This window comes from Fusarium subglutinans, assembly GCF_013396075.1.
Source record: "Fusarium subglutinans strain NRRL 66333 chromosome Unknown NRRL66333_c0000206, whole genome shotgun sequence".
In the NCBI taxonomy this organism is placed as follows: Eukaryota; Fungi; Ascomycota; class Sordariomycetes; order Hypocreales; family Nectriaceae; genus Fusarium; species Fusarium subglutinans.
The window spans coordinates 51,074-63,152 of NW_023502269.1; the positions used below are offsets into that span (position 1 = coordinate 51,074).

Genomic DNA, 12,079 nt, shown 5'->3' on the forward strand with positions numbered 1-12,079 from the left:
CCTCCGGAATGGCACACCTTCACGGACCGAGAACCCTTCCAGATGGTGGGGCACTTGATACTGCTGACCGGAATGGGTGTATGATTACTGTGGGGGAATGCTGTGTCAAAGATCGAGGGGTCGTTGGCCATGAGCTCAGTTGGATGTATAGCTCTGTTCATCTAGCTATCGGGTAATGTTGCATTTTATCCTGACCAGGTAGTGAATGCTTACAGATGTAGCAGGCAGTAATAGCGAAACGCAATCATAAGAAGTGTGATGGTTGACACCCAAAGCGAGAGCTTCAGGCTGGCTTAGGCAAAAGAAGCTTGCGTGTTGACTCAGTAGATTCGGACTACTTCGGACGACCGGTGGCGGTGCTTTTGGACGTCATGCCTACGAATCAGTTGGCTATTTCTCTGAGATGAAGAGTATGCATGCTGTTCAGGCCGTGTTGCATAATTTCCTATTGGAGCCTTTGGCATTGAGGTGGAAGACAACGTTGTCCCGCTGCCTTGGGTATCCCGTCTTTGTTTTGACTGGGATGGAAACTGATTGGATGAATGTGTTTGAATAGAAGGGACGAGAACACAAACCAACTCAGCTTAGTCCATGGTACTCGGGGGGGAGCAGTATCACCATCACACGCTGCGCTTGTGATAGCATTGACGTTTTTCGGGCTTGAATGGGGATAAGAAGCACACCAACAAAGTGGAGCCAATCAGCCACAAATGCAAGTAGCCGTTCCTAAGGACAGCAAGCAAGGTCGAGTAATGGGACAAAGGATTAGAGGTTTCACTCGACGGTCAGCTACAAAATGAAGTTGAACAGCTGATCACGGGAAGCCTCAGAATTCAAGCGGGGTGATTCTCTGCGCATTACCGCTCAACTCCACTGTTATTCCCATGCCTAGTTAACCCTTTGAATCCTTCCTTTGTGATTTACCTACGACGGGACAGATGACAATCACTTCTCCATAGGTTGTGGCATGCATACAGCGATAAAGGGAACTTGGTATGCATACAAAGTCTGAAGAACAGAGAATCAAGGCGACGCGACAGAGTGCAATGTAACATTGAGATGAAAGAAAACACGCTATAGGTCAAAGTGAATACCCTGAATTTGATTAAGCCCACCCGGGTAGGTAGGCTTCAATGATTACGATCCATATTTTGCACATGCTCCTGATCGACTGTCCCGTCGGTTTTAAATCCCCTTCGTTCTGATGCGCGCGTACTGGCTCCGGAAAAGTGGAACCTGGAGCTCTGAGTAAGGTAGGGTGTCTTAGGTGCGTACCTACCTAAGCTAGATGTGTCCGCCAGGCCAGGCCAGGCTACTGCTGCTGCATCATCCATCACCATTTACGGTCGCCCAGCCCGCTTCTTAATCCTCCAACTCCTCCCACTTTTACTTTTGCCTTTGCATATATTGCTTAGCTCTGAAAGTATCCTTAGGTCTAGGTCGCCACGTACTGCATATTGATTGCAAATATCGACGTCGACTTCAGAATAAGCTCAATGCCCACCACCTGTTCTTCGCCGCCCCGCCTTGCGATTCAATAAACATCCCGCCTGAGCTGTTGCGCTGAGCCCAGCTGAGCTGAGCCGCTCGCTCTCGGCTGCCCGACGGTATTCGATTGAATCGTATCATTTATCGATCACTTCATTACTTACCCTCGCACCCACTTGCCCGTCATGGATGAGAACATTGGTCCTCGCCCCTCGGGTTCTCACGGTTCTATGCCGCCTACAACTGCATCTAACCTACTAGCAAACTTCCTCCCATACGAGCCCATCTCACGATCCACGTCCCCGGGTATTCCTTACCTCAAGACCGATGAAGACGACAAGAAACGATATCGGCCCCGAACTTTTGCATACTTCTCACAGCTCCCATTCGAAGTTGAAGAAGAGGCCCAACGCGATGCTGCTCTGCAGGGTATCCTCAAACAACTATACATTGCTATTAGAGCCGAAGACTTTTCCCCAGGAGCTCTCCATTGGACGAAAGAGCTCCAAGGATGGCTCAACCTCAAGTTTGAGATGACGAGAGAGCAGAGAGCAAAGCTAACTAAACTTTATTATTCCCTTGCATTGGCTCCCGGCCTAGATGCAACCGCCTCGGACCGCTTCTTGCGCATGGTCCTCACTCTGACGAGGTACGTGTGCTGACAGCATTTTGATGACATCAATTCACATCTTGTAGGAAGAATCATTATTTGAAGCCAGGGGAAGATCTCGTTCTTGAATGGAGGCCATTGTGGAACGAAATCAAAGCATGGCTTCTCCCCTCAGAAGTCGCAGCGCACCAGAGCAACCGCAAGCGTTCCGCTAAACAGTTGCTCAAGCTGTGCACACATGTCCATACGTATTTCGATCCTTCCGAACGCCGAGCTATGCTGGAGGAGTTCTTGCCATTCTTCAGTGTTAATGAGCTGCCAAACGCCTACATCGTAGTAGGGGTTTTGAATGCGTTGCTGCCAAGTCATCCCGCTCCCATCAACGTACCTCAGTCTCAACCAGCCGATGTCTTCCCGACGCTCTTCCACTTGTGGTCTATCATCAATCGATCAAAGGCATTTGATATCTTTTTCGTTGACCTGCTGTCTCGCATTGCTCGAGATCACATAGCCTGCTCCTATGTCCCATTTGGAAGCCATGGCATCTTTTCTAAGGACCAATCCGACCTCATTTTCACAGCCGTTCTCAGACTCACACAAATCCCTGTGGGTCAAGCCAATTCCCCGTATACTCCTCTGGACTATCTTTCTGGGGCAGGTATTTATGTCGAGAAAGACAAGAAGAAGTATCCAGTGGCCTATATGATATCCCGCTTGATCGTGAGCTCTTTGTCTCCGGCTTGCATGAAGGAAGATGATTCTATCATCTCACACTTGGAAGGCCTTATGGAGTCGATTGATACTTTCTTTCACCCCTCCAACCAAGGCTCGTGGACTACCATGCTTGGCCAGTTGACCCTCTACCTCACTGAGGCGTTCGTCTCCCGATGGAATCGTGAGCAGAGTGGAGAGCTGGATATCCCCGAAGATCGTAAAATCAACGATGGGTTGAAAAAGCGTTTTGTGATGGCACTCAAAGAAGTGACATTCATGGGTCTCTTCTCCAAAAGCAGCCGCGTGTCCTACTATTACTATAGCGCCTTGCAAGGACTTGCGTATCTCGAACCGGATCTGGTTTTGCCCGGTGCATTGCAGCGTTTCTACCCCAGTCTTCAAGGACTCGTGGAGGTACACAGAACCACCTCAAGTCTGAATGGACTACAGATGATTGCCAACATCATGTCCAAGCATAAGGGTTATAGATGTCACATCACGGCTCTTTTGGCTTTGGCTCTCCCCGGTATCGATGCCAATGATCTCAACAAGACCCAATACACGCTCAACTTCATTCAAAGTGTCGCGTATAGCATTCCCATGGTACCGTTGGTCAAAGAAGGGGGGAGCCACATCCAACTAGCCATGGAGTGGGTCCAAGGCCAAATGGATCGCATGGAGCGCGAAGGCCAGAATGTAAAGTTTGACTATAAAAACGAACTAAGCGACGAAGACGAGGCCAGTATTTTGAGATCGTCGACCACTGGCTTTGGCGAGTTCATCTTGACACTTCTTGGGAAAGTGTTCACTCTCCTCGAGAATTTGCCTGACGCAAACCAAGTCCGTGGCGGAACCCCCGAAGACAATGTCATCAATGCTCTGCCGGCTGCGTTATCGCCTCTGTTTGCATCTTTGTCGCCGGAACTTTTCGACATGGCTCTGGAGAAGGTGGCAACGTTTGTTTCAAGCCACGTAGTCCATCAAGCACGAGATGCAATGGCATGGATCTTGAATGCGCTCTGCAAGGTCAACCCAGAGAAAACTCTCAAGGTCTTCATTCCCATGCTTGTTGTCAATATCCGCAATGAGATTGACTATAACAACGCCGCGTCCGATCGAAGTAGTGGAACAGACTATTTGCCCCGAGATCGAGCATTGGTGTGGTATGTCAGCATGCTTGCAATGGCGGTTGTTCATGTCGGAAGTGAGGTCTTAAAATATAAAGATGAGCTCCTGGGCATCGCGGCATACATGCAAGAGAAATGTCGTGGTCTGCCCACTATTCTGGTCTCCAATTACATCCATCATCTCTTGCTCAACTTGACGCACACCTATCCCATCGACCACGCTCTGTATGAGCCCGAGGTCATCGAACGTGGTCTCGATGTCGATGATTGGGGAAAGACAACTGCCCCAGCCGATCTCAGTATTCGGTGGCACCAGCCCTCTCCTGCCGAGATCGAATTTGCCGTTGAACTCTTTGCTTCCCAAACAAAGTCTGCAAAAGATCAATTAGAATCACTCATGAGCGACAACCCACCAGTGAGCCGTACTGGCAAGAACAAGGAGTGGTCAGACGAGGTTTCTCGGCTTATGCAGCAAATCCGCCTGGTCACGTCAGGCATGGCCACCATGTTCGACCCTGAGCGTGCTGCGGGTATCATGACCGGAAATACAGAGGAAGACCACGATGTGGCGCGCGAAGATGATGACGAAATGATGATTGATGAAGACCCTCTTGCTGAGGTTGCCGAAGACGAGGAACTCCGACCTCAGTTCCGCTACAAGGCAGGCTATGCCCTCAAATCCAGTGACCCTGCCTATAGCAGAATCCACGATCTACGAGAAGAGTTGGGTCATCTACTGACCAAAACGCACTCTTTCCTTAACGAGAACCAGGAAGATGATGTGAATTCATTCACCGCACTGTACGCTGCCTATCGTACCTGGATTACTGATGTTGGCATTGAGCGCTCTGCTCATCCCCTGGAGAGACATGTTCGGCTGTACAAATCTGACATTGCCGCCTTCAAGATTAAAGGCTTGAGGAAGGTCTATCCTCGACCTCTTCTCATCAAGCGTGCTGAGGCGTATCAGCTTTTACGACGTAAACACAACGCCTCATCGCGGCAGAAGAGCGAGCTTGACAAACGGTTGCTGCTTGATCTTGCCGAATCGAGTCTTTCGCTCTATGCTGATGTACGACGAGTTGCACAGAGCGCTCAGGACTCATCGTTGAAGTCACTTATTGGCAGCAAGCCGTTGGTGATTCCTGTTATTCTTGAGCGTCTTAGAAAAGCACTTGAAACGAACGACCATGACCGAATCAAGGGAGGCATGTACACTCTGTTGTTCACGTCTCTTTTGAGAACTCTACTCAAGGATTGGCGCTTCGCCCCTGAGGCCATGCGATTGTATATCGAGACTGCGGGTATTGACAAGCCTTCCATTCAAAATCTGGGCTCGTCCGCATTATACACTCTAATTGACTTCGGCAAGCCCTTCGAGCGCATGGTTATCATTAATGATGAAATCGTGGATACAATCAAACCTGCCGCTGATGTCGCTACAGCTATTGATAGTCGCCATCAATTTATCCTGCAACGTAGAGAGAGAGTCGAGAAGTCCAAGTCTTCACTGGGCTTGGAATTGACAGAGCGTGCCAAGGGTGCCCATTGGAAGATTGCTACTCGATGTGCAATCTTTGCCACCAACCTGTGTCTGCGATTTCACAGCTTAGCGCCCCCTGAGTTTATCAATCTCGTCGCTCAGGGTACCAATGACCCTCATCCCGGGCTTCGTGGCTACTATCTGAGTGCTTTTACATCGGTCTTTACGGCTGTTGATATGCGAGCCGTCTATGGCCATGAATACCGCAATTATCTTTCTGAGAAGGAAGTTGGGGACCGAAATCGCATTCGAGTTGCTGTCGAAAAAGGCGACGCTGAATTTACTAACAATTTCCTCGAGGCTTTCAAGCAGCCCGAAGGGGCTGAGTATATGGTGGACGCTGATCACCCTGGCTGGCTAGTATGGGGCAAGCAGTTCACAGCTTATCGAGCGAAGCCTCTCCCTTTCAATGCATACGATGATGTCGAAACTGCCGTGCGAGATCAGATGGGCCGGATCTTGAATCGCGAGTGGCTATCACAATGCTTCGACTATCTGAAGCAAGAACCGCGAGACGCGTCAACCGATAGATTCCGCATGAGCAATGTTTACTTATTGATGCACGTTTTTGACCTGATGCACTATGGCAAAACATTGGTCACTCTGGATGACGTCAAGGAGCTGGTAAAGGAGGTCTTTGGTGATGGCAACGATAAACATCAGCATCGAGCAACCTCGGAAATCATGGGCGCTTTGCTCGCAGGCTCCAGTGATGACCCGCCAGAAATCCGAAATCGCGTTTGGGAGTATGCTGCACCGTTCATGCTGAACATTTTTGCGGACGACCTGACACCTGACAACTTGCAATACTGGCTCACTTGTCTTCACCTCGTTCTTGACTCCAAAGACCCACGTCGATCGCACGAGATTGTGGATACTCTCAGAGCGTTCCGACTTGACATGACATCAAACGCGGCTTTCAAAGAATCATCAAAGGTTCAGCTTCTGGAGTTCATTGTTGCGGACGGTGGCTGGCACTTCCGACATGACCAAGCAATTCTTGATGACTTCCTCGCCCACATTGATCATCCCTACAAGGCGGTACGTGAGGCTATTGGTCGCGTGTTATCAGTCATCTATAAGACTCGATACCACGAGTCATTCGAGAACGTCAGCAAGCTGTTAGAACAAAACAAGGCTGCTTCGCCAACAGGCATCAGACCTTACCAGCCAACGGAAGAGTTCTCGGCCACTATCAAAGACGTCTTCCAGCGACTCGAGAAATGGCGACACGAGAGAACGCCTGGTCAGCAGACCCCGAGTTCTTACACCTCGGGCTCCAAAACCGTACTTATGTGGCTCGATTGTACACTATCATCCCACGAGTGTACTCAGCTCGTGCCTTTCTTCCCCACCCCCTTTATGGAAGAACTCCTACACATGATGGATGTCAAGGAAGACCCGGAACTCATGAGGCTTGCTTATCACGTATACCGCCATTTGCCCAACATTCCTTTCCGAGACGGTGAGGACACAGAATTCATCGATGCACTCATCCGCATTGGAAAGACGTCGAGCAGCTGGCACCAGCGGCTTCGAGCCCTGGTCAATATGCAGGTCATCTACTTTAGACGTATTTTCCTCACGCGAGGCGCCCAAAGAGAGGCACTTTTTACAGCTGTGTCTGACATGCTGTGCGATACACAGCTTGAGGTGCGTTCCTGTGCATCTACCACGCTAGCAGGCATGATACGCTGCTCCCCTCGCCGTATCCGTGACCCTACAATTGCACGTCTCAAGGCTCGCTTTGAAGATGAATTGGAACGCAATCCCATGCCGAAGCGAAACCGCCATCTTGCTGGGACAGATACTCCAGTTGACATCCATAAGCAAATCACAAGACGTCATGCTGCAATCCTTGGGCTGGGCGCATTAATCGAGGCGTTTCCTTATGCAACCCCTCCACCTGAATGGATGCCTGAAGTACTAGCAATGCTGGCACGCAAGGCTGCTGCTGACCCTGGAGTTGTTGGCAAAGCGACAAAGACAATTCTGAGCGAATTCAAGAAGACGAGACAGGATAGCTGGACAGTTGATCAAAAGGTATACCCCCTTCCGATGAATACAGAGGAAATCATTACTAATAATTGCCCAGTACTTCACTTCAGAACAATTGGAGGACCTTGAGGGAGTACTCTGGAAGAGCTACTTTGCCTGAGGGCATCATCTTCTCTATGAGGGGAGATTGGGCCCAGACTCCACGGACGACCAAAAAAAGCTGACCAAGTGCCAGCCCATACGGGCTGTGTACGTTTATTATGGCCTCAGGGAGCAAGAAAACTTGAGACTTGAGCCCCCTAAGCTTAGGCTAGAGTTGCCTAGATATTATCAGCACTTGGGATAGAGTTACCGATTTTTCTTTCTTCCCCTGGTATGGGTAAGAATTGAATGATAAAGGCGAAATGGATAGAGCTTGTATACGATGCCACAGGTTCGGGAGTACGGGAAAGACTTGCAGGCCCCTTGATTGAGGTATTGATACCATCTCTGGCATCGGCAATAGAAGATTTCTTTGACTATAGGTCAAAGGATGTGCATCGAAACGGATACACCATACCGGAGTCTATCAGCTGCAGTGCCCTTTAAGAGGATGTTGGTCTTGTTGTGAGAAAACAGTGAAAGATACAAGTATGATTGTAACAACTTGAAGTGTATAAATGACGTGGCTGAAGCAAAGTGCAAAGTTATGTTGAAGTAAGACCTAAGATCACACCATGATACTGAGGCCCAGGACCATGGGTGAAACTCCATGCTCTGCCTTTTCCTTAGAAGCCTGATGAGGCGTTTCCGATCTTAGTTAGGTAGTGTTTTGGCCTAATGATTGAACAATACCTTAGGCTTAGGTGATGTGAGATGGAGGTGACCAGGTGCCGTTATTGAGGTTCCATTGGCTAAGCGCTTAGGCCTGTGAAATGAAGCCGAAGTGAGACTAGCGCGTTGCCAGTCGCTGCAGTCACTCAAATGCAGCGAACCAGCGCTTGCGCAGGCTGACTCCGTGCCTGATCTTCCCTTATTACCCACTAGGTATAGCGAGGTCTTTGGGGTCAGCCTTCATTCAGCCTTGATCAAGCCAAGGGCACCGCCCCCCCAGACTTTGTAACAACAACAAATTTCATGTTGGTTGACTGATCGATTACATGAAACTGCCGACTTTGCTTCCAACCAGCGGAAGTCTAAGCTGCTGAGTGGGAGCCGAGCGTTTATCTAAGGATATCTATCTTACTTGATTCCCCATCAACCAACAGCTCCCTCACGAGACAAAGACGGACGGACCCAAGCCTTGCATACCTTGGCGAAACCACATTACTACTACACTCACTGGCACTGGCCGTTGTCCCCGCCCACCGTTGGCTACCTAATGACCATCACCTGGCTCTGGCTTGTGAGCCGCGCTTTATCGAGTTTGGAGTCATTCACCGCAAACAGCCACGGCTCTCTTAGACGAGCTGTGAATGACTGCGCCTCTGCTGCCTCTGGCGCTTCCTTTGTTACCTCTCAACTTAGCCAATCGTACAGGCTTTGGCTCTTCGCTTCTCCAACATAAATGGGCGCGCTTTGCTCAAGAACAGAGTCGGCGGAAGGAGCTCAGGACGATTACGATCAGCATCACAGGAAATATCATTCACATACCGATTTTATGACTCGTCTATCAAAACGCGCAAAGATTTCTCGGATGGGAGAGCCAGTTCTGGATGATGCCGCGGCTGCGCGGAATCACATCCAGGCCCATGATGCTGAGATCTTGGCACGAGGTGTTCTTATCGAAAAGGCAGACGTCACTAATGCCGTGACGCAAGAGCCTGAAGTCGTTGGGGATTATTTCAAGTTGCGACAACAGCTGGTAGCGCGAGAGAAGGCTCTAGATTTTGACCATGGTTGTCGCATGCGCAGCACTCCTGAAGAGAGAAGAGCAGAGGCCATCATCCAGAGATTGAGGAATGAGGATGAGGAAAATGTATATGCTCAGGCCGCACCACGAACAGGCTATGGTGGCCAGCAGCACCCTCGTTTTCCTGGAGACCATTTTCTATCGAACAAGCATCTCATCGATCAAACGTCCTTGTTCCGCGTAGCGCAGCATATGCCCAAAGGCGGCCACTTGCACATTCATTTCAATGCCTGTCTTGCTCCCCAAGTCCTACTCAATCTTGCAAAGGAGATGGACCGGATGTTTATCACCAGCGATATACCCCTTGTTTCGGACAATGATTTTATCAATTTCGATCGATGTGAAATCCAATTTTCCCTGTTGAGCCCAGAGAAGGAAACACCTGGCGACTTGTTTTCGCAGTCATATCAACCTCGGCAGACGATGCGATTTAGAGATTTTCTTGACAAGTTCCCTGGATATTGTGCAAAAGATTCAACCAATGTTGATGAGTGGCTATTCGAGAAACTCATGTTTCACGAGGGGGAGGCGCATAATCATTTGCAGACCGCATCTGGGTACGTTCTCGATCTATACCTTTTGTATGCAGACACTGACGTAGCATAGGGCTTGGGAAAAGTTCAACGGACGGACACGTATGATGAAGGGTCTCTTCAACTATGCGACAGCATACCGAAGGTACACCCGGTTATGTCTGGAGGATTTCATGAAAGACAACATCAGCTATGCTGAAATTCGGCCCAACTTCATGACCAGCAACCAACTTTGGAGCGATGACGGCACTCAACTCATCGACAACAAAGGCATCATGGAACTTATAATCGAAGAGGTCAAAAACTTCCAGACCGACATGAAAAAGCAAGGAAAGTTCTTTGGTGGTCTGAAAGTGATTTACTGTACACCTCGATCATTTGCGCCAGCGCAGATCGATACTGCTCTCAAAGAGTGTCTGAAATTTAAACAGATGTGGCCTGAGTGGATTGCAGGTAAGAAAGCACATTTCCCCCAAAGTTGTATCCTAACAACAAAGTAGGTTTCGACCTTGTCGGTGAAGAGTCCAAAGGGCGGCCCATCAAGGACTTCATCCCCGAGCTTCTGAAGTTCCAGGAGGATTGCGACAGAGACGGCGTTGAAATTCCATTTCTGTTTCACTGCGGCGAGACACTAGATATGGGAACCGATACAGATGGCAACCTTGTTGACGCGCTCCTGTTGAAATCGAAGAGAATCGGGCATGGTTTTGCGCTAGCTAAGCATCCCTACGTGATGCAGCATATGAAGGAGCGCGGCGTTTGCCTCGAGCTGTGTCCCATCTCAAATGAGATCTTGGGACTCACGCCTCGTGTCAGCGGTCACACAATGTATCAGCTTCTTGCCAACAATGTGCATTGCACGGTAAGCTCCGACAATGGTACATTGTTTAGGTAAGGTGCTTCCGACAGAACAGGTGACGAGTATTGCTAACGTAATTTAATAGATCCTCTCTATCTCATGATTTCTACCAAGTATTGATTGGTAAGGCTGACATGGGCCTTTTTGGCTGGAAGCAATTGGCGTTGTGGAGTTTGCAGCACGCTTGTCTTTCAGAGTCTGAATACGACCGCGTATTCAGCGACTGGGAGCAGAAGTGGGAAGAGTTTGTCAAGTGGATGATTGAAGAATATGACGAGGAGCCGAAGGCTGTCTGATGATACGGCTCGACGGGGCAATGTTCTGCTGCGAAGCGAGTGGCCTAGGTCCTTATGATTAACGTGGCGGCTGATTTATTGACGAGTTCGGAGTTTGGAGAATGGTAAGGAGGCGATGGTCACTATAGTTTACTCACCTCCTGGAACGGCGTTTGGGTGGTTTTTTGAGACTACCGACGATAGATGAATGATTTGGATGACCATAGAGACAGCTTTGAGAACCAGAGGAGGACGAAGAAATTTAGGTATTGACCGGCTAATTTTTTAACTCTATTGCATAAGTCGGCAGCCCTTTTCGGTGTAGGGACCGTACGACACAGGACACCTACGAGACAATTGATTCAGGTCATTTATTGGATGAACCGTAATCGCACAGCCCTGTTACACAGAGCCATTCGGCCTGAACTGCTGGTTTCTGGGTTGTTAAGTTTGTTTGTTTGTTTATTAATTTCCATCTTGCGGTCTATATAACCGCCAACCTCTAATTGGAGTAAGAAGATATACTAGGCTAGTTCTACTATAGGGTAGCTAATATTACATTTACTAACCAAGGAAAGTAGCCTTAGGCAAACTTATAGGCCCTCATTTTATCTAAAAACAATATAAGGGTTATACATTAGCCTTTTGCTTCTCTATAACTATCTAATAATTTAGCAGCACGTTTATATATATATTTTTCTCTCTTTTTTATGCTTAGCACCTATTAGCAGGCTATAGAAGACAAGCAGGACTTAGTTATTATTCCGTAAGGGCAGTATTCTATTAATACCAGTTTTACTAATATTTTTAAGGGTTTTTAAAGTTATTTACTGTAGTAAGAAGGTAAAAAGGAGCTATAGACAGGCCAGGTATTATAGCTTATACTATATCTATACTCTTAACCGTTATAATTAAAAAAATATAGTTTATAATAAAGGAAAAGAAGGGATAAGTAGCGCTCTATTATACCTTTAGTTACCTTAGTATAGGCAGATCTATATAAAAAATTAGTTTACTTTTACTAAGTTAATAAAGGTTTTA

The 12,079-nt window shown here is 48.3% G+C and overlaps 2 protein-coding genes across 2 annotated transcripts; both read left to right on the forward strand.

Annotated features, from left to right (window-relative positions):
- Nucleotides 1-1,673: 1,673 nt before the first annotated feature.
- On the forward strand, nt 1,674-7,640 carry FSUBG_11176 (proteasome activator subunit 4; the record flags this gene model as incomplete). Its single annotated transcript, XM_036675830.1, has 3 exons — nt 1,674-2,137; nt 2,185-7,525; nt 7,578-7,640. 3 exons carry the CDS (start codon nt 1,674-1,676, stop codon nt 7,638-7,640), a joined length of 5,868 nt encoding a protein of 1,955 aa, XP_036533355.1.
- A 1,386-nt stretch (nt 7,641-9,026) lies between these two features.
- Nucleotides 9,027-11,059, forward strand: FSUBG_11177 (adenosine deaminase CECR1; the record flags this gene model as incomplete). The annotated part of the gene is made up of 4 exons (XM_036675831.1): nt 9,027-9,928; nt 9,978-10,357; nt 10,405-10,795; nt 10,849-11,059. The coding sequence occupies 4 exons, from the start codon at nt 9,027-9,029 to the stop codon at nt 11,057-11,059; spliced, it is 1,884 nt and encodes a 627-aa protein (XP_036533356.1).
- Between the last annotated feature and the right edge of the window lie 1,020 nt (nt 11,060-12,079).